The following is a 23,325-nucleotide window of genomic DNA, read 5'->3' as shown; positions in this document are numbered from 1 at the left end:
TTTAAACATAAGTGTAGGTTTAACAAAATTATAGGATTCATAGTTCTTTAACTCTCTTTGTTGGTGTAATATAACAAAATGAAGCTATTATTATAACCTCTCGAATGACATATATCTAAAATTTATACTTTTGTTCAACATAAGCCATAGAAAAATGCCCATTCTCTGATAACTATAAATATGAAAAAAAAGACGAATAAACGGTTCAGTGAGTTGTGATGTTAAAATAAGTCAAATCCGAATATCTTTTATCCGATAATGGCGCCTTATTTAGTAGTCTTTTTGTCAGTCTGTCTAAAGATCTGTCTACAATACAATAATTGGTATCATTTTAAGAGACACGATGCCACAGACAAAAACCAAGCGTCACAAACCATAACCTGAATTGCGAGTAAATCCAAACGTCACTTCTGCCGATCTGACAATAATTCTGACAACTGACCTTAACAAGATGGCTGCCCGTGACACACAATATCCAGAAATGCATGCATTTTGACATCTGTCACGCTCTAGAATTCCAGAATTGAAGTTTATTTGATTGATTGGTTAGCACAGAAGTTATAAACTAAAGAAATATATGTTAAACAAAAAAGTACTTTTTCATATAATTAAATTTAAATTAATATTTTATATAAATTAATAATATTAAGCCTAACTTAAACACGTTCACAACAAACAGGCAAAAGAACTATTCTTATTTAGCTTTACATAGATAAATTATTATTATATAATTATGAAATTAAAGTAAATTAATAACAATTGATAAATAAATATCATAATCTGTTTTAAAGTAACTTTTTTAATTGAAAATTTCTCTTCCATCGATTCGTTCTCACTGCAGATGAAATTTGCTCCGAAAATATTAAAAAAATTAGAACTGTAAAGACTTTCAACTTTTATCAACTAAAACCTTACCTAAATGACGGTATTATTCTAATAGTGGCATTACTGAATAACACAGTACAGGCTAAAACTTGCCAGTGCAGACAGAAAGAGTACAGTACGCCTAATTAAACACGAATTTATTTGCCTCTAGGCTTAAGATCCGTCAACGACATATGTCTTGAAGACAAAATGCCAAATTGTCTTCACGAAATATGTAATTTAAGCATACAGGCGTTCTGAATTCGTGAGTATTCAGAACGCCTGTATGTCTAAAATGAGTATATATTTCACTGCGCAATTACAGTAATTACCAATAATATGTATTTAAAAAAATATTAACCGTCTTACTGATTTTTTAAACCCATGACCGCACTGCTTACTGTTTGCATGGTACTGGTATGTTACAAACAATACAAAGAACGTAAAGCGAAGAAAGAAAGCCTGAAATCTTTCTGTCTGCGCTTTTTTTTGAACTGGCTTTACGGCTCTGAGTTTTAGCCCTTTTGAGCCTCTGTATAGTTGAATGGATACACGACATTTCTATCGCTATGTTATTAAGATGTGTCATACCGTTGCCCAATACGTTGGCCAAGATGTTGGCCGATACGTTGGCTATCATGTAGTGCTAGTGTATCGAAACAACCATAAACATTGGCCACAAAGTTGGCCATCTTGAAGATCATACTGGCCAAGTGTTGGCCAACTTCAAAAGGGTGTATTGGTAGCTAGGCAGCGTCACAGTGTACCGACCTGGCAGTCTTGGGCACCGGCTTGGCCTTGCCCTGCGCGGCCGCCTTCCGCGGGTCGTACGATGCTCTTCTTTTCCACTTCTCTAATTCTTGCTTCTTTTGTTCTGTAAATTTATTAATATTGTAAGTTGATATCGCTATGTATAAATGAAATCACAAGAATGATTTATCTATCTTGAAAGACTTTTGACGGCCTCCGTGGCGCAGTGGCATGCGCGGTGGATTTACAAGACGGAGGTCCTGGATTCGATTCCCGGCTGGGCAGATTGAGATTTTCTTAATTTGTCCAGGTCTGGGTGGTGGGAGGCTTCGGCCGTGACTAGTTACCACTCTACAGGCAAAGACGCACCGCCAAGCGATTTAGCGTTCCAGTACGATGCCGTGTAGAAACCGAAAGGGGTGTGGATTTTCATCCTCCTCCTAACAAGTTAGCCCGCTTCCATCTTAGACTGCATCATCACTTACCATCAGGTGAGATTGTAGTCAAGGGCTAACTTGTAAAGAATAAAAATAAAAAAAAAAGACCTGACAATCTGATAAGTAGTTTTAGATATATGCGGCAAAAGACAAGAATTAAAAATAAATGTCTTTAATCGCCTAATCTACAATCATTTGGTGGCGAGTATAAATGCTCTGGTTAAGGACAAAAATTCTCTGTTTAAGTGTTAAAGCAGAAATTTACCAGTTTTCAATATTCTGTATGTTTAGTGCTTACCCTAGTTCAAAATGTCGTGCACACAACTGTCTATATAACTATAGTTTCGGAGATTACAGTTATTTTATTCATTATTATTTTTTAAGAAACAAACTTATACTTTTATACTTTTTTATTTTAATTTATACTAGGATAAAATCTTTTTATTAACCGACTTCCAAAAAGGAGGAGGTTCTACGTTCGGCTGTATGTATGTTTTTTTTTTTTTTTTTTTTTTTATGTATGTCCAGCGATAATTCCGTCAATTGTGGACCGATTTTGAAAATTCTTTTTTTGTTTTTAAGGGTTTACTTCCAGAGTGGTCCCATTTTTTTCATGTCAGGATCTGATGATGGCATCCTGGAGAAATTGAGGGGAACTTTCGAAAGTTGTAGAGACGGCTAGTGCGTTTGTTAGTGTTTCCATAAGGTATTTTAAACCACTACCATTTTATGAAGGTTTGGAGTTGGTCTGATGATGGAGCCGAAACACAGACGATGGAACTCGTCAACTATTTACAGCAGTCACCTTTTGTTTAGGCTTGATTAATTTGTATTGATGAGTACTTTCCACTTATATGGGTTGTGACTGTATTAAGGGTCTGGTGATGAAGACGAAGGACAGTGAAGGGAACTCCTCGACGGTTCACAGTAGCTACCTCGTGTTTGGACTTGATAAATTTGTATTGATGAGAACTTTCCACCTAGATGGATTGTGACTGTATTAAGGGTCTGGTCATGAAGACGAGGGACAGTGAAGAGAACTCCTCGACGGTTCACAGTAGCTACCTTGTGTTTGGACTTCAAAAATTTGTATTGATGAGAACTTTCCACCTAGATGGATTGTGACTGTATTAAGGGTCTGGTGATGAAAACGAAGCAAAGTGAAGAGAACTCCTCGACGGCTCACAGTAGCTACCTTGTGTTTGGACTTGATAATTTTGTCTTGATAAGAACTTTCCACTTAGATAGGTTGTGATTGTACACACGCAGTAGGTATGCTAACACTAAAAATAAAAAAATAAAAATTTTAATAAAAAAAATTCAACCGACTTCCAAGTCAAAAAATAACTTTAACTAAAAAGCAAAAAATAACATCCTACCTATGTGCTACCTTCTGATCAGTTTGAAGGCGGTGCCAAGCCAGTGTCGTGTTTTAATTAAAGCTGTTTCTAAAAGAACCACAGAAATTTTGTAGTTAAAACGTGTTTAATTAAAACATCACTGGCTTGGCACCGCCTTCAAACTGATCAGAAGGTAGCACATAGGTAGGATGTTATTTTTTGCTTTTTAGTTAAAGTTATTTTTTGACTTGGAAGTCGGTTGAATTTTTTTTATTAAAATTTTTATTCTTTAGATTTTAAAAAGGCCGTGAAACAATTTCGCCCTATAGTAATGCAGTGCTTACCCATTTCATAATGCTGAGCGCTTCCTTTGCTAACTTCTCGCTTCTCACAATTGGCCAGTACACCGACATACGTCTTGCTCGGGTCCCGCCTCAGGAAGTTCTTGGGCGAGTTCTCAGACTTGTACTTGGATATGTCGAGGTACCGCGGCTGGATCTCTTTGGGCTTTTTACTTATGGACGTCGTGGAGGACGACATCGAGTAGTCCCCGCTGTACCTGAACAGTTATTTTGTCCATTGTTATTGCTAGTTAAGCAAGGCAGTGAAGGATTCTAAAATTAACGAGCGAAGCGTGTGATTCTAAAATAGAATCCTAATCTTTCGTAGCGAAGGATTCAAAGGCACGTAATAATAATTATTATTCGGTGTGTAACGTAGTTTTCGTCTCATTGCAGTAATTACAGGAGAAAGACATTCCGTTTCGTTCAGAAGTCATCAAATTTCACAACAGAGAAGAAATTATTTAGTATTATTTTATAACCAGTGAAGCTCGATGATGCGGATAGTTTGAGATACTTGAGATACTTAAAATAATCGGTTGTCTGTAAAGTCGGTTTACTGACGATAGTTGAACGTGACAACGTCATAAGAAAATACTGATTGAATGGTTGCATTTTCCAAAAGACAATGTTCGTTTTTCTAAAACACTGTTTAAAAATCTTCACAAATCAGAATATACTTAATTTCTTGTAAAAAAAGTTGTCACCTCTAGAGTGAGGGTACGATGCATGACGTCATCTTTTTTCGAGTGTGCAGCCGGCTCCATCGAACTATAAGACGATGTCATGTCAAAAATACTACAAAACGGCTTTTATTTCGACTAGCAAGCCCTTAGTGTCAGTGTTGCTCGCGTGCAGCGAGTTCTTCTCGTAACTGAAGACCTCAGACCAGCTATTGTATTTGACCTGCCTCGCCAGATGTTACTTTTCTGTCAAAGTATATGATCAATGATCTAATGCGATTATAAAAGCTGTCTCAACAGAATCGATGTTAAATAGTTGTAATCGTGTTCATCGATTAAAGAGCTCCGTAAAAATACTTTTATGTATAGTTAAATGGTGTAAAAAAACGGACAAAATTTCTAGTTTAATATAAGATAAATACCAAATCTAAGATCGTTTTCCTCAGAAAATGACAGACAATTTTATTTTGTGACTATGAGTGTGATACATGTCCTTCTATAATTGGTCTGAGCTGAAGACGGACGAGTGCTGCGTGTTGCTGTGTGTCGATGGAGTCAGTGTCACTGTCAGGGACGCAACTGACCTCTGCTTGGGCGGCGGGGGCGCCCGCTTCCCGTGCCGCATCACGACGGGCGCGCTCTCGGGCCCGCTGTCCTCAGTGTCGCTCGCGTGCAGCGAGTTCTTCTCGTGGCTGAAGATGGACGAGTTCCGCGGACTGCTGCCGTTGGTGGTGGAGTTGGTGTCGCTGTCGAGGATGAACGTCTTGCGCTTGTCGGTGAAGTCCTCTTTGGTGGGCGTAGTCTCCTCGTACTGTTTGCGATTGGTGGGGCGTTTCAGTTTTTCGGGTGGATGGTTGACCTGGATCAAAATAAATGTTGGAATAGTTTCAAGAATGATCATAATAAAGGCCATGTCGACAAACTTGAAATGGAAAACTATGAAAGGATTGTAGAAGCAAGGTAGAAAGGATTGTAATAAGTCTTTGCCTACCCATACAGGCATGAGGCGTTTTTAAATACATATTTATTTTTTTATATATACAGACCAACGTCTGCAATCAAGCCTGATGGAAAGCAATGAAGCAGCCTATGGCAGAACGCATTTGCCTAGAAGGTGTCTATTCACTCTTGACTTGAATATACCCATGTTGTAGGTGGCAAGGAAAACGGAAGCTGGAAGAGCATTCCATAACTTCGCAGTGCACATCAGATCATCGTATTCTAAATTTTGACCGCCTCCGTGGCGCAGTGATATGCGCGCTGAATTTACAAGACGGAGGTCCTGGGTTCGATCCCCGGCTGGGCAGACTGAGATTTTCTTAATTTGTCCAGGTCTGGCTGGTGGGAGGCTTCGGCCGTGGCTAGTTACCACCCTACCAGCAAAGACGTTAGTCCGCTTCCAACTTAGATTGCATCATCACTTACCATCAGGTGAGATTGTAGTCAAGGGCTAACTTGTAAAGAATAAAAAAAAAACCTTTTGTTACGTGTTTTGATAATTTGTAAACTTACATGGAAGTTGGTGACATAGTCTCTGGCCAGCACGACATCATTGACCTGCCTCCGTAGATCCTTCCTCAAGTCCAGGATGTCGGAGTGCGTGGAGGTGATCATGGGGTCGACGGGCAGCGTGGACATGAGCTGGTCGTCCTCCGTCTCCTCGGAGGAGTAGTCCAGGGTCAGGTCCGCTATGTTGGTGGTGTGGAACGACTGGGATCTGTGCACTGGTGAGGAATGGCTGGAATGGAGAATATTTTTAATTTAAATCTATACTAATATTATAAAGCCGAAAAGTGTGTTTAATTATTTGGTTGATCGTGCTAATCTCAGAAACTACCAGCTACATTGTAATAATATTTTTGTGGGTTTAAAGATATTTCTGACCACGACATTATCTCGTGAAGACGAATCAACTAATATAGCCGAAACATAAATATTGCCTTTTCTGTCAATCTGACAATATGTCACTTTGTCTTCATGACATATTATGTCGATATATGTCGCGAACAGCAAGCTAGGCAATGCAAGACAATAAAATGCCGTGAGCCATTTAATTTATAAAGTTTTTATAGCCTTAAAACAGCATCACTTTACAGGCCTTACAAGAACAATACTGTCCTCCATCCATCAACTTATATTACTTTTATTGCCTTAAAACAGAGCATCACTTTGAGGCCATGCAAGAACAGTGCTGTCCTGTATACATCAATTTGAGGCACGCCATCATGCCGTTAATACTGTATGTATTACATATACCAGCTATGTAGATTGGTGGCTGAAATAAGTAAGTTACTAAATGTTCTCTCTTCCTCTCTAGAACTTTTTGGCTGGTGGGAGGCTTCGGCCGTGGCTAGTTACCACCCTACCGGCAAAGACGTACCGCCAAGCAATTTAGCGTTCCGGTACGATGCCGTGTTGAAACCGAAAGTGTGGATTTTCATCCTCCTCCTAACAAGTTAGCCCGCTCCCATCTTAGACTGCATCATCACTTACCATCAGGTGAGATTGTAGTCAAGGGCTAACTTGTAAAGAATAAAAAAAAAAGACTTATACCATAATGAACAACTGGCAACTGTAGGTGTCGTTAGGCAAACTAAGTTAGCCTCTAAATTAGTTCCTGAGATTATAGTCTCAGGTCGGATATCCTAAGTATTGTAATCCCATTAATATTGCCGCAGTAGTTAGTTGTAATCTTGTTACAGAGCCGTGAGCTAATTAGTTGACTTCATTTACTTTCATTACGTAAGACATTCTGTCTAATTCTACTCGTATAGCTTTGCTTGAGATTCCTTTTAAATAAACCTATCATTATGTATCATTTTTACTATAATTTTTTTTAATAATTTTGTTGATAAAACATCATTATATTGGATAGAAGCAGGCGTTACTTTGCGGAAATTCATCATGATTATATAATGATTTATTTATTTTGCTATCATCCGCGAAAATTCGGCGAACCCATGCGACAACGTCACCCAGGTCCGACAAAATACTTACTTTGCAATTGCACGTTGTAGAGTCAACATCTCCTGAGGATGCTCCGGTTTCGGGGTGAAACGTACGTAGAGAGTATTTTGTCGGACCTGTGTGACGTTGTCGCATGGGTTCGCCGAATTTTCGCGGATGATAGCAAAATAAATAAATCATTATATAATCATTATATTGACCCACTGCAGAGTCCGGCCTCTCTTCTTATATAAAAGGATATAAGACACATATAAATAAAATTGAAGTGTCTATCTGTAATTTCAAAATAACTGTTATTTCTCAAGTTTCAAGTTCTTAACAGTTTACACAATACTAAACATATGATTTTTTTTTAATTTTTGTCCACCTGTTTGTCCAGGCAGAACCAATTATAAACGGACTTTTTCTGGAAGATAGAGCTGGGGTTACTAAACATTTAGGTAATTTTTTATAGTATTACTAGCGGATGCCCGCGACTTCGTCCGCGTGAAACTCGATGTAAACTTTCAACTACCGCTACCCTACCCCTACCCTACCCCTACCCTACCTCTACCCTACCCTACCCCTACCCTACCCCTACCCTACCGCTACCCTACCCCTACCCTACCCCTACCCTACCCCTACCCTACCCCTACCCCTACCCTACCCCTACCCTACCCCTACCCTACCTCTACCCTACTCCTACCCTACCCTACCCCAACCCTACCCCTACCCTACCCTACCCCTACCCTACCCCTACCCCGTTTTCTAATTATTATTAATATGAACTTTATACAATAACAATAAAGCTCAAATTGACTACGTTTTAGTTACAAATCATTTGTATGTATAGTTTTTAATTAACAAATAAAATATAAGGGTTGATCGTAGAGGGGTGAAAATTTAGGGTTGTATGTATTTTTGTATGCTGTGTCATAAAAAAATAAAAACAAAAAAATTTGCCTAAAAAATAAAAAAAAAATTTAGGGGTGGACTACCCTCAACATTTAGGGGTTTGAAAAATAGATGTTGGCCGATTCTCAGACCTACTAAATATGCACAAAAAATTTCATCAAAATCGGTCGAGCCGTTTCGGAGGAGTTCAATGTCGAACACCGCGACACGAGAATTTTATATATTAGATAAAGTATATCGTGGCACAGGGTTTTCATTAAAGTATCTTCTTGGAAAAAGAGTTTAAAGAGGAGTTACCTCGGCGAACTAAGGTCGTCCTTGTTGCACTCGGGTCGCCGTGCTATCTGCTGTCTCTTCCTGCCCTCCTGCGCCGCCTTCATGGGATCGTACGAGGATCTCTTCTTCCAGTTGGAGAACTCCAGCTCTTTGGACGCGAGGGCGGAGGACGATCTGTGCTGGCTCGGTTTCTTTTGGCCTGGAATTATTAAATTAAATATTCGTGATAGCCCAGTGGATATATATGGCCTCTGCCTCTAATTCCGGAGGGTGTGGGTTCAAATCCGGTCCGGGTTATGCACCTACAACTTTTCAGTTGTGTGCATTTTAATAAATTAAAAATATCACGTGTCTCAAATGGTGAAGGAAAATCATCGTGAGGAAACCTGAGAATTTTCTTAATACTCTGCATGTGTGAAGTCTGCCAATTCGCATTGGGCAGCGTGGTGAACTATTGCCTTAACCCCTCTCATTCTGTGAGGAGATTCGAGCTCAGCAGTGAGCCGAATATGGGTTGATAATGATAAACATCTACTTAACATATCTATAAAGAATCCTGGCCATGCTCTTGTAAATTACATGTCCAATATTCAAAAGCTGAACGAAGCAGTGTTAATTTTTATAGTCCGCCATTTTGAAACAGTAGAGATAACAAAACAACAACAAGGAACTATACTCCTCAATTTAACAAAGACTTCAAGACAATGGCTACCGTAACAACCACTTCTCGAGTCCTTGAACATAATCGATTCGATGCTGCTATCGGTTCATTATATTGTTGAGAATTCGCTGACAATCGTACTGCGTATGGACAAGTAGGACTCTTAATGAAAGACCTCGTCGTAAGTACTAGTACATATTTTGTTACGCCGCTAAGCAGTGGTATGCACAAGGATTTTAAGTAGTGCAGGCACGTAAACGTAAAAATTGTACAATAAGGAAAATTTCTTCTACAAGTTCTGAAGGTCTCCTTTTGAAGATGAATGATGTGATCAACCTGTTTTTCAAGTTTCTTAGTAGGAAAAAATTGGTATGTAAATACTAAAAATAATGTCATTAAAGATTTTTTCAAAATTCTATCCCTAAAGGGTTAAACCCTTTTTAACCCTTTAGGGAAAGAATTTTGAAAAATTGATGTTTTTTTTAACATAAATCGTTCATGTTTTGAGTTATAGTTTTGCATGTGATTAGTGGACTATTTATTATGTATAAAACATGCAAAATTACAAATAGAAAGGGATGAAATAGGGGTTGAAAGTTTACATCCATTTCCACGCGGACGAAGTCGCGGGCGTCCATTATTTTAGTACTAGGTCACAATATAAACAGGTTTACAATATAAACATCATCTTACCTTTATCCTGAATCTTCGGATGGACTTCCCTAGTGGAAGACCTCGATTTGGTGAGCCTATTCAAAACCGCCTGCCTCGTGGGTTCTGATATCCTTCTACTCTGATGACTAGCTGGCTTACTCCTGTCCTCCCTGGCCACAGGCGGCTCAGACATTCTCGTGTTCAGCCCGCGCTCCTTGGTGGTGACTCTCACGGAGTTCCTAACCAACCCCGGTCCGAATTTCCTCTGCATTTCCGGCGTGTTCGGACATCTCGGCGAATTGGACGGAACCACCTCAACTCTCCCTCTATGCAACGGCCTTTTGAATCTGACATCCTGAGATTTGTCGAACGACCCGTTGTCAGATTCATCCGAATCCTTATACTCCTCAGACTGACCGCTCGATCTCCTTGAAACTAACCTCGGATCTATGTTATTGTTTCTGTTGACCGTGTTGAAGGAGCTGGACCGTTTGATCGATGAGCCAAACGCTGGAGGGTTGAAAGTTCTCGCTCTGTCACTGTACACCCTTTGGTGAATTTTCTTGATGTCTCCTTGGTAACGGGTTGGATCGATTCTGTAGGATTTCACCTCTAACGCGTTGTTTTTCAATACTGTCTTAAGGCACACAGGTTGCGCGTTGTTCAAGTTCAAATCGCTTGTGATTTCTATCGGGTTTCTGTCGAAGGATCTGTGCCTTGAGTGCGTTTTTCTGTGCGGCGACAGAATAGCTTCTACGTCATATTGTGGCCTGTTCGATAGGGTTTTGTCATCGGAACTATTGCTAAGCAAACCCCTGTCTGAGCTAGGACTGTTCATGTTGGAATCGTGGCGGACGTCCCTCGTTTCTTGGTCCAGAGATTTGGACGCTGTGTTTATTAGAACTTTTGTTGTTTCTGGTGTTTTTGACGACCCTGTTATTACATAATGTCCTGGACTTCTTAGCGGGCTGCTATCGCCTGAAGTGTCTTTTCTTCTGAGGCGGTAGTTCAGTGAATTGGATCGGCTGAGCTGAGACAGCGGAAGCCTGGAGACTAGGGTCTTCTCGCTGAGTAGACTGGTGGTGAGTGCGTTTGGAATGCTGGGGATATTCGTCATGGTCGTGATGGTGGGATTCCGCGAGGAGTGCAGCTTGGCTTGAAGGTTGGTGATGGCGTTTTGCGTTTTTAGTAAGTAAGATTCCGTGTCTTGTGGCGGTATCAAGTCCTGTAACAAGAAAAATAGTCGTGATTTAATTGGTGGTCTAATATATTGAAACGAAAAATTCTTGTAGAGACGATTTATTGCACTAAGTTTTGTATGAGTTTCGGTTTCCCTAAACCCTAAAGTAATATAGCCCTTGTTTCAATGGCATTACATTTTTGTATATTATAGTTAGACACATGAGGAGTGACATATGCTTACTTTATGGCAGGCGTCCACAGACCCACATCGTACGTATCGGACGCATCGCATCCAACGGATTTTTAATTTCACGGTAGATAAAATCTATTCGATCAATGCGATCCGTACGATCCGGATCAGTGGATGCACTTGTATGAGTTTCTATACAAATAATACTAAAATACGTTCGATGCGTACGGTGCGGATTTATGGACGCATGTCATAAAGAGATAGGAGGATGGGGGTAAAATATGAAAAATAAGTATGAGTCTGTTTTTTAAAATTCGAATGTAAAAATATAAGTTCCAATTATGTACAAATCATTTTAAAAATATTTAACATCTTTACATAATGTATTGATTACATAACATTACTTTCCTCGATTTTGTAGGTTACGATATTACTTGTTTTAGTACCAGCATCCGTATTGTTATTTTATTTATTCTTCATTTGTACATCATACCTAAAGTTTTTAAACTTCCTAAATATGAATAAAATAAAAAGAAATTCTAAATAACTCGAAAGCAAAGTTTTACCAAATCATAAAATAAGAGAAACAATCGTGATTTCTAAACAATAAACGCGATATAAATTCTCTCAGTCCATTGACCGCAGATTCGATCTACCATGCCAGTGAACCTACCTACCAACTTATTATATTTATATATATACCTAATAGTCGTGATAGGATATGACCTCTACCTCTGATTCCGGAGGGTTTAGGTTCGAATCCGGTCCGGGGCATGCACCACCAACTTTTCAGTTGTGTGCATTTTAAGAAATATCACGTGTCTCAAACGGTGAAGTAAAACCATCGTGAGGAAACCTGAATACCTGTTGAAGTTGCGAGTGTCCGCTAGTGTTAAACAATTGAAAGTTTCGTTCGCGATTGTACAGCTCGTGCGGACTAACTTGACACCTGGCTCGAATGATGTTTATACTGTGTTTGTATGGATGTGTCTGGTGGCTAGGTGTCAAGTTAACGCGCACGGGTTATAATGTCGTCAAGGTGTTGCTATGGTTACTCGTCCGTACGTCGTTAACATCTGAAAATGTGCTTCTGCGCGTCATCATCATCATCATCATCATCAACCCATATTCGGCTCACTGCTGAGCTCGGGTCTCCTCTCAGATTGAGAGGGGTTAGGCCAATAGTCCACCACGCTGGCCCAATGTGGATTGGCAGACTTCACACACGCAGAGAATTAAGAAATTTTCTGGCGTGCAGGTTTCCTCACGATGTTTTCCTTCACCGTTTGAGACACGTGATATTTAATTTCTTAAAAAGATCGCTTCTGCGCGTAGGTCAACATAAAGGCCGCGTGCTATACTTTCATATAATATTATGGGGTAATTCATGTGAATTTGAAAGAGCCTTCATGCACAAAAAAAGTGTATTCATGCCAAATTTGGATGTTTCGTTACTGATTGTTGTAGGTCTCTTTTAAAAAAAATGGAAGTTTTAACTCTGCTTTACCTGTATATATTTCAATTAGCGTTTTTTGTTAAATCTAATATGAATCTGTTTATGATGGCACAGGACCAAAACAATAGAAACTTAAGACATCCCCAAAAATTAGTCTTGGGCAGATTTCCCAGAACTGCAACAAAAGTTGCCATTGTATGGGTATTAAAATATTTAATTCCTTGCCTAAAACATGAAATTATTGCCCTATAAAAGATTTAATAAACCTGCACTTAGAAAGTGGCTCATTAATTATGGATTTTATTCAACTAGAGCTTTTTTATTATAAAAAAGTAAATAAAAAACCATGTATTGTGACATTTTTAGTATTAAATAATATATATCTTTTTTGTTTTTATTTACTAATTATGTTTATCCTATGACATTGTAATTATAGTTTTCTATTATTAATAATTATTATTATTTGACATAAGTACTCGTACCTGCACAGATTGTAATTTTTAACTTTTCATTTAATTTTTATATTTTTTTTTTAATCATTTGCTATTGAATTTTTTTTTTATGTTTTGTCAATAACATTGTATTTGTAATATAAATTGTTGTATGACAGAAATGGTTGAATACATTTGATTGTATGTTATCTCAGCAAATAAAGAATTGAATTTCATGACTTTCATGTAAATCTCAGAGCAAGCTTTTCCGAATCAACGAAACATAGTTACGAAATAGAGTGCACTGTGTAGGAAATGAGTGTTATCTGGAACGCACTTGTCCGCGTCACTCATTCACACTCACACTCGTCGAGTGAACAGTGCGGAAGTCAGAATTGAGTGATTATATAGAATTGTTAATTGACCGTATGTATTGCTGCTTGCGGTGTTGATGCAACTGTATTGAAATTGTTTTTTTTTTTTTAAGAATATTTAACATCATCAATATCATACTAATGGCTCTCAACAGGGTCGTGCCTCCGTCTTTAAAGGAGAGGAAACAAGGATATTAGACCAACCACGCTGCTGCAATATGGGTTGGTGGGTTTATGTTTCTGGTTACGTACCGCCATGCAATTTAGCGTTAGGGTGCGATGTCGTGTAGAAACCGAAAGGGGTTAGATTTTTCATCCTACTCCTAACAAGTTAGCCCGCTTCCATCTTAGATGGCATCATCACTTACCATTACGTGAGATTGTAGTCAAGGGCTAACTTATCTTATCTTACTAATATTATAATCGCGAAAGTTTGTATGGATGCTTGTTTGGATATTTGTTACTCTATAACGCCGCTACTATTTAAGCGATTTTACTGAAATTTGGAATGGAAATAGATTTTACTCTGGATTAACACATAGACTATTTTTCATGCCGGATAAATCCATGGTTCCCGTGGGATTTATGAAAAATTAAATTTCACGCGGACGAAGTCGCGGGCGTCCGCTAGTAAAGAATAAAAAAATGATCTTTCTATTATTACAACAAAAAATATAATTGTTCTTTAAAAATCGTAGACATAACCTTACTTATATCGAAAAATGAGGTTAAGAAACCTATAATGAGCGCTCTAACACTGGATTCATAGACGTTGTAGGGGCACCCCCAAAGGATCATTTACCCTGATCCCTGCTAACTATCAAATTCTCAAACAAATAGAGATTAAATTCGACATTCAGCGGGTGAATGGTCCCCTGGGGGTGCCCCTACAACGTCTAAGAATTTCACTGTAAGTCTAAACCCATAGGCACTCCACACGGTACAGTTACGTAGCTCGGAATGCCGGCTGCCAGCAGCCCGCCGGAAGGTCAGTGAAAGTAATTGTCGGCTGAGGTTTCAATTCGGTTCAAATTCACTGACCGATTTCTGTACAATCAACCTGGTTAGGTTTGCAAGCCCCGATGGCGTAGTGGTTACGGATCAAGTAGTCCTGGATAATGGATTCACATCTTGGGTCGGACTTTCTTTATTTTAAGAGATTCGTAATAGCAGACCAGGTACAAGTTAAAATTACAATTTTTGAAAAGTCTTACAATCTCGATACATCATTATTACATCAGTACGTACAAAAATACTCAATGCATTAAATAAAAATGAAGTGTCTGTCTGTGATTTTAAATTAACTGTTTTCTCAGGTTGAAGTTATTTTGCCGTTAAGGCTACAGACCTGCAGTTTTAACCTGCCTAGTGGGAATTTTCAATGTTTTCATACTGTGACGATCGCGTAACGTAAACGCAAATTTCTAAGGAATTTAAACATCGCCATCTAGTGGCACTACTGCTCAACTGTTTTATTTCCTTAGAAATTCGCGTTTACGTTTACGTAAAACTCCCACTAGGCACTCTGAAAATTCGAACTGTTCGTTAAATCGTCCATATACATATATATATATGGACGATTATATTATATATATGTAGTGTCCGTCAGTACTAACTGTAGGTACAGTTTTTTCTAATAATTTTGATTGAAGTTTCGATTAGATAAAACTGTGCAGTTAAAACTGAAGGTCTGTAGCACGCATAAGCGGTATTGCTTGCCAAATAAAACTTGTAGGTTAACGGAAAATACCCTATAAATTTTGATTGCCTCTACACTCAAGAGAATCGAAATAATATATTTACGTTTTTTGCGGAAGTATATGATTTTAATTATATCTCATCTCGACTGGTTGCCGTAAAAGGTTTTGACAGACGGACAGACGAACGGAAAACAAACTGATCATATAAGGGCTCAGGTGCGTGGAGGTATCAAGTTGAACCTTAGTTCTACCGTGAAGTATACCGTATATTCAGGTCTATGGTTTCATGAAGTTGTGAAAAAATCAAACTTAAAACTACGAAAAAAAAAAACGATCGTTTACTCAACAAAAAACGCATATTTCAAGGGACTCATTGGGTACTTCACGTTGAAAAAGAACTAAAGTAAAGTGCTAAATCAACAACTAAACACCAGTCAGAGGTCTGGAATTCGGGAAAAGCTCGGCAAAAAACAGCGCAATTCGATTCGTGATCCTACGTACCGTAACCGGTAGGCCAATCCGACTCGCACTTATTCCGTTTTTAATTTCCTTTTGAGGTACAAAGAAGAAAAAAACAAAGCTACGTTCTGGAATTCGTTGCACATGGTAAATACGTTTCAAATGCATTATTCATCACCATCACATCATAAGTACACAGATAATGCATCTCATGGAATATCTAGAGCATTGTAAATTTCCGACATGGCGTGTTTATCCATAAAGAGTCAAAGCTTTATACGTACTTGTTCGCACAAAATACGCTTCACTACACATAAAATTAATCTAATGTTTTTGTTCAATTAAATCTGTATGTTAAACGTTTTACAAAAGTTTGTATTCATTTAATTAAATTATATCAAATTAAAATAATTTACTAGCTTGTGATTTCCTGTGTGTGAAACTTTTTTTTTGTTAAAATTTTATCCAAAAAAACATACATACAGACTGTATGGAACCTTTTGAAAGACGTTAAAAAAATTATTCCAGGCAAAGACGCAGGCACACGATAGCTCTACCTTCCTAGAAGAGCGTACAGTGCCTACCCGGGCTGGGTAGTCTAGAAAAATCTATGCTATATAACCTAATTTAAACTAAAGTATATTGCTGCAGACAAACCAGCGCGTAAAAGCTAGCAACATACCCACAGAACTTGATTACTCATGCATTTCTACATGACAATGGATTTACAAATAAGGCTGTATGTATATGTTACAGGAGATGAATAGAATTTAGGCAAACTCCATAATGTCTGGATAACAATAATTAAACACCGGGTACATATTTTGATATATATTTCAGTCTAGTAGTAGCCCATTACAGCAAAGCTTCTTGCGATATCGTGTCCTGATGTAACTACCAGTAGAAATTATCGTAAATTTATAAACTAACAAATTAATGTAAAATGTTTTTTTTATTTATTCTATGACAAGTTAGGCACCTGATGTTAAGTGACGATGTAGTCTGAGTTTGAAGAGGCGTTCTTGGAATAGAACAGAATAGAATATATTTTTAGGAATAGTTTCAAGTTTATTCTACCCATATATCATAGTTAAAAGAAAGAAAGGAAAAACATTTATTTCAAAAATTGTGCCCCTTAACACTCTTGTAGTGCCTGATTTTAGCCCACTTAGACATGTCAAAAACTGGGTCCTGAGTTCGATCCCCGGCTGGGCAGATTGAGATTTTCTTAATTGGTACTGGTCTGGCTGGTGGGAGGCTTCGGCCGTGGCTAGTTACCACCCTACCGGCAAAGACGTACCGCCAAGCGATTTAGCATTCTTCTTTCCGGTACAATGCCGTGTAGAAACCAAAAGGGGTGTAGCTTTTCATCCTCCTCCTAACAAGTTAGCCCGCTTTCATCTTAGACTGCATCATCACTTACCATCAGGTCAGATTGTAGTCAAGGGCTAACTTGTAAAGAATAAAAAAAATCCACTTTTAAGCTTTTTTAATAGGTGCTCCGACAGCCGGCTGTCTATCCGTGTGTATACACATAACAAAAGTTGATTAACCGGGTAACATAAACTCTACACAGCCTTCAAACTTGATCCGTAACATGTACACTGCGCATACGTTTTTGGTCAAAAGGTCGCTAAGTCAAGTTCGGGAGATACTCTGTACCATGAGTCATACTGACTCGTGAGTCATGTCATGTCATGATATCATGGTGCCTCCGAGATTATGTGATATTACTTATATCTAATATGTGTGATATTGTAAGATTAGATACGACCACACTATTATAAATGCAGATCGTTTTCCGAATACACAAGAGTTTTTAAGGATTGGAGACTTAAGTCATCTTCAGCAGTGGTCCATTGAAGGGCTAGGTCTCTCTCTCTCTCTCTCTTCTTACTAATATTCTAAAGAGGTAAAGTTTGTGGTGCTCTAGGTAGTCTCTGGATTTACTAATAACCCGATTTAGTTCTTGTGTTGTTGTTGAAAATAACGAATGTCATGGGCTATATTATATCCCCGTTCACGGGAACAGGAACTACGCTAGTAAAAGAAATTTGTAGCTTAAACTCACCACGCTGCTCCAATGTGCTAGCATTAAGTACAACATTAATCAAACCGTCGGTGATCAAACCCAAGACCTCTCGTCTCTGAACCTGGTCCGTTAACCGCTGCGCTATCGAGGTAGCCGTAAACAGACATGAGTAAGGTGTGCTAAGTTATGGAGTAGTAATTATAATGAACACATAGCTAAGTGTGTGTGGGCGATTTGCGTGATGAACTAACATCAGGTGTGTGGGTCGATGCTAAATAGACTAGGAAACAAGACAAGTGTTTAATTAAATAACGCAATCAAATCTATAATTTCTGAGTAAGTTTTTGAGGCAAGCTAAAACTTGTCCTGTATCTCCATACTGCCCTAATATCAAACAAGTCAGTCAGGGTTTAGTTTTTTTTTTTGCAAAATAGCTTTGCAAGCATCTGGCAAAGCCGAAGTTCCGACTAAGTAATCTAATTGATTGTTTTTTTTTTCAATTTAAACTTTCAGATCTTATGCAAATCAAATTAGCCCACTAACCCCAAGTAAGTACAGGTTTTTTTTTATTCTTTACAAGTTAGTCCTTGAGTACAATCTCACCTGATGATAAGTGATGATGTAATCTAAGATGGAAGCGGGCTAACTTGTTAGGAAGAGGATGTCTGATGGTAAGTGATGATGCAGTCTAAGATGGAAGCGGGCTAACTTGTAAGGAGGAGGATGAAAATCCACACCCCTTTCGGTTTCTACACGGCATCGTACCGGAACGCTAAATCGCTTGGCGGTACGTCTTTGCCGGTAGGGTGGTAACTAGCCACGGCCGAAGCCCCCCACCAGCCAGACCTGGAAAAATCTCAATCTGGAGCCCAGGACCTCCGTCTTGTAAATCCACCGTGCATACCACTGCACCACGGAGGCCGTCAGTATTGTGTTAGTATGAGTAGTATAGGCGAAGTAGGTAATAGCGCAGAATACATATTATAGAAGAATAAGTCAAGTTTTCAATTTGCCTAAAAACCTAAGTACTCAAAATACTGAAAGGTCCAAATATCCTTTAATTTTTATTTATTTATTTATTTATTTATTTGGTCCACCAGTGACTGTTGCAGCATTTACACAAATACAATTTTACTTTGAAATTTGACGGCCTCCGTGGTGCAGTGGTATGCGCGGTGGATTTACAAGACGGAGGTCCTGGGCTCCAGATTGAGATTTTTCCAGGTCTGGCTGGTGGGGGGCTTCGGCCGTGGCTAGTTACCACCCTACCGGCAAAGACGTACCGCCAAGCGATTTAGCGTTCCGGTACGATGCCGTGTAGAAACCGAAAGGGGTGTGGATTTTCATCCTCCTCCTTACAAGTTAGCCCGCTTCCATCTTAGACTGCATCATCACTTACCATCAGGTGAGATTGTAGTCAAGGGCTAACTTGTAAAGAATATAAAAAAAATAAAAAAAAATGCTGAAAGGTCCAAATCTCCTTTCTATAGAGAGGTTGTAATTCTTTCTATTATGGTATAAAATTTTGTCCTAAAACGTTTACTATAAACTAAGATGACTATATCATGACCAAACATAGTCGATAGTAGATACTAGAGAGATAAAAACAGAGATTTATCGTTTCTCCACAATCCGTTAATACGAAAAGCTTACTCACAACAATATTAATATGTAAATCGTTCAACCCACTGGCACACATATAAAACGTACAAAAACAACGTATCGGAACCAACACACCGTGACGATCGTATCATATGTCCACCTACATGCTGTGATAATAACTTACAATATGTTTAAAATCGCGATTTTACGGTTAATCTTTGTCCCACAATGTGGGCTTTTTTGTGACTATAACAGCAGGCAAGCTAGCGAGCAGATCACCTTATGTTAAGTGATCGTGCTTATCAACCCATATACGGCTCACTGCTGAGCTCGAATCTCCTCTTAGAATGAGAGGGATTAGGCCAGTAGTCCACCACGCTGGCTCAATGCGGATTGGCAGACTTCACACACGCAGATTAAGAAAATTCTCTGATATGCAGGATTCCTCACGATGTTTTCTTTCACCGTTTTGAGACACGTGATATTTCATCTCTTCAAATGCACACAAATGAAAAGTTGGAGGTGCATACCCCGGACGGGATTCGAACTCACACCTTTCGGAATCGAAGGCAGAGGTCATATCCACTATCTATGACAGCTCATACTAATATTATAATAGTCTTTATAATATTAGTATGAGCTGTCATAGCTTGACAACTTCGTTCGTAACACTCCCGGTTGTCCGCGTGGGCGGGGGGCGTGGTAGCGATGAATGAAAAACCCACGACTGATTCACCTGACTTGCCCGCACGCACGATTTCACACCCGCGCAGTCTTTCCCCCGTCGCCCGCATATCATGGGATTGCCAGACTACTACTAATATTACAAAGAGATAAAGTTTGTAGTATACGAGTAGTACGGGGGTAATCTTTGGATCTATTGAACCGATTTTGACAATTCTTTTACCAATAGATAGCTACGTTTCTTTTGTGTGGCATAGACTATATTTCATCCCCGTATTCTCACTAGAACAGGAACTAAACGGATGAAACGCGGGATGTCGACTAGTAAGTTACATCATGTTTAAAATCACGATTTTACGGTCAATATTTGTCCCACAAAAGCACAAAGTGGTATTTACCCAAATTCTGAAGTTGAGTCAACATTTGATGGAGTAGGTCTGACATTCGTCAAAGTTTGTCAACCCAAAAACCCACGTAAGTATGATAGGCGACTAAGGAATTTGCATATTTTCAAAAAGAAAAAAAGCCATTTTGAAAATGTAAACAAATAGGTACTTGATTCCCAAACAAAGGGCCCTCGAACACCATGGACAAAGGGCGGTGAAGGGAAATGACGTCATCAACAGGTGGCAGCTCAACACCATAGCCTTGTGTGGTATAAGACACAAACTTATTATAACTTATAAAAGGAATTTCTTGAGCGTATTTAACAACTAGCGGACGCCCGCGACTTTGTCCACGTGGAATTCAGTTTTTTAAAATCCTGCGGGTACACAAATCCTGGATTTTTCCGGGATGAAATGTAGCCTATGTATTACAATACAACAAAGCATATGTTAACACTTCAGCGTTTTAAAAACGCGACGCTCTTTTGGAGCTATGTTCCATTTTCAATTTTGGGCGTTGGAAATAGACCAAAATTTTGCTTCATACTATATTTGAACGCTTCATACTATATTTAAACGCTAGTGCGCATGGGGGCTAAACACACAAACTTTCGCCTTTATAATATTAGTGTGATAATCAATAACTACTTATTTTAAACAAGAAGATAATATGGAGATTAGACCCACCACAGTGCTTCAATGCATGTTGGCGGTTAGTGAAAATGTTTGACTCTATAACAATAAATCAAAGCAGGCCTCCACAGATCCACATCGTACGTAACGGACGCATCGCATCAAGCGAATTTTAGTATTCTTTGTATAGAAAGTCATGCAAGTGCGTCCACTGATCCGCATGGCATCGATCGGATTTAACTATCGTAAAATTAAAATGCCGTTTGATGCAATGCGTCCGTTACGTATCAATGGACGCACTTGCACGTACTCTCCGAGATGTAACATCACCAACATCCCAACTCCGGTCGGAGAATTATTACTAAAAGCATACTGCAGTAAAATCGCGGCATCCTTTGTCTTGGACCACACCGATAGGATACACTTGCGGCGTGCGCGGCGAAGCGTGCGTCCCTATCGTGTCCAATGTCTAAACATGTTAGCATATATCGACTATGAAATACATAAACAGTAAATAACTAAATACATATTGAGCATAAAGGTCATGGAGATGGTGGTTATAGCTAAAAAGGAGAATGCCCAACGGCCCATACAACGTCCCATACAACCCAGAGATACCCCCGTGTAAAAGTATTTGGAGATGATAATAGTGGTGTACAATAAGGATCTTAACCAGATCCTATATAAGTAAATTGCCGGGCGGTTAGGGTAGGCCTGGGTCAGGAATGGACATTCCCCTTTGAGATTAACAAGTAGACATGAGAAGGATTGGTCGAAATCTTATCGGATTCCAAATGGAAAATTTTCATCCACTAAAGTTAGTGAACAGATCTGCTGGTCTAAACTCCTAACCCTCCGTTATTTCCGGTTTCGCGTAGACTTGAAGTCATGATTAACCAATATTGGCTAGAGTGGAGCAATTATAATTGCCTACGCAAGTGTGGCTTAAGATCTCAAAGTTGTCATCACGTAAGCCTGTACCTACAACTCATACATGAGCAGTCATGACTGTCATGAGTGCGCGGTACAATCGAGCACATAATATAATAAAACGTTGGAAAGTAGGTAATCCGCGCCAGTCACGGCGACTTCCGCGCTCGGCCAAGATATCTGCAGTCATCGCTTTGTGTACTGTCGCCGACAGTAGGTATTATTATCTTTAACCGACTTTAGTAAAGGTGTTTAATTGGTTATGTAGTTTATCTGTATTTATGCTTGTTCGCTTGCGATTTTCAGTTAGTCAAATTTATCAGCTAGTTGTTAACCCCTTTTTTTACTTTGTTACTACTTTGTTAGTACTTATACGAAAAATTTAAAACAGCAATAAAGGCTTATTTTATTTTATTTGTCTGCGGTATGTATATTTAGTTTGAAGGCGATTTGATTTTCTTTGAATCTAATCTATACATATTACATGATAGATCAGATTCAAAGTAAACCAAATAATAAATAAAAATATACATTTCATACATTTTTTAATGAAAGCAACAACAGCTTCACGGTTATGGGGCTGGGCTCAAAATCCGGAGTTCATAGGTTCAAGCCCTGCTTTGTATTAATAAAAAAAATAATTCAAGCAACTGTAGACGTCTCTTAAAAATAGGTAGATTACATCCGTTACAGTAACAGTTATGTATTCGACTGTACTTCTAACAGTAACTCAGTGAAATGATCATATCTCATTAACTTTACTAGAGCTAGACTTAGATGTGACGTCACTGCACTGTCATTCCAACCGAGCATGAAAAAAGAAATGAGTCATAGATCCAGTTGGTTAATTTCTATTTTAAATTAATAAAAAAACAAATAATATGAATCCAAATAGTCAAATTGCCTTTTCCGTTTTTGTAAATAAAAAAAAAAGGTTTCACAGTTTTGTTTAATTAGTTTTTTTTAATTTTAAATCAAATACTAATATTATAAAGCTGAAAAGTTTGTTTGATTGATTGAACGCGCTAATCTCAGGAACTACTGGTCCGATTTGAAAAATTATTTCAGTGTTGGATAGCCCATTTATCGAGGAAGGCCCGTATATACGGGAACGGGAACCACGTGGGTGAAACCGCGCGGCGTCTACTAGTCAAATATAATAGTCATCGTGTTGTCTATTTTTTTATCAGCTTGCATGATGACTACTCGAGCAAAAAAGTTCTCAAAATAGGTTCGTAATATTACGAGTATACACACAGCTTTATTAGCCGCGTGTCTAGCACTGATGTTAACCATACGCCCATGTTTGCACACGCGTCTGCCAATTATCATATGTGAAGGTCGAAGCTTTTCAACTCCGCTACAGTATCTTCTAATAGTATTATATTATGCCTAATTA

General features: G+C 38.7%; 1 protein-coding gene across 2 annotated transcripts in view; it reads right to left on the bottom strand.

Moving 5' to 3' along the window:
* The window catches only part of LOC112046073 (uncharacterized), a 54,605-nt gene that overhangs the window by 5,477 nt on the left and 25,803 nt on the right, over positions 1-23,325 (bottom strand). Inside the window, exons 3-9 of one of the 2 annotated variants that reach the window (XR_002886843.2) lie at positions 9,907-11,092; positions 8,574-8,751; positions 5,928-6,153; positions 5,000-5,274; positions 3,736-3,950; positions 1,636-1,738; positions 443-509 (exon numbers count right to left, since the gene is read on the bottom strand). Coding sequence is in view for 1 of the 2 variants with exons in the window: in XM_024082549.2 (XP_023938317.2) it covers positions 1,636-1,738; positions 3,736-3,950; positions 5,000-5,274; positions 5,928-6,153; positions 8,574-8,751; positions 9,907-11,092 (2,183 nt within the window). In the remaining variant the exon portion in view is untranslated. The remainder of the gene's footprint in view (positions 1-442; positions 510-1,635; positions 1,739-3,735; positions 3,951-4,999; positions 5,275-5,927; positions 6,154-8,573; positions 8,752-9,906; positions 11,093-23,325) is intronic. The other variant, XM_024082549.2, reaches the window with a different exon arrangement.

Source organism: Bicyclus anynana, chromosome 18, assembly GCF_947172395.1.
Source record: "Bicyclus anynana chromosome 18, ilBicAnyn1.1, whole genome shotgun sequence".
In the NCBI taxonomy this organism is placed as follows: domain Eukaryota; kingdom Metazoa; phylum Arthropoda; class Insecta; order Lepidoptera; family Nymphalidae; genus Bicyclus; species Bicyclus anynana.
Note: the sequence above shows the minus strand (reverse complement) of the source record. Positions and strands in the feature narration are given on the sequence as shown.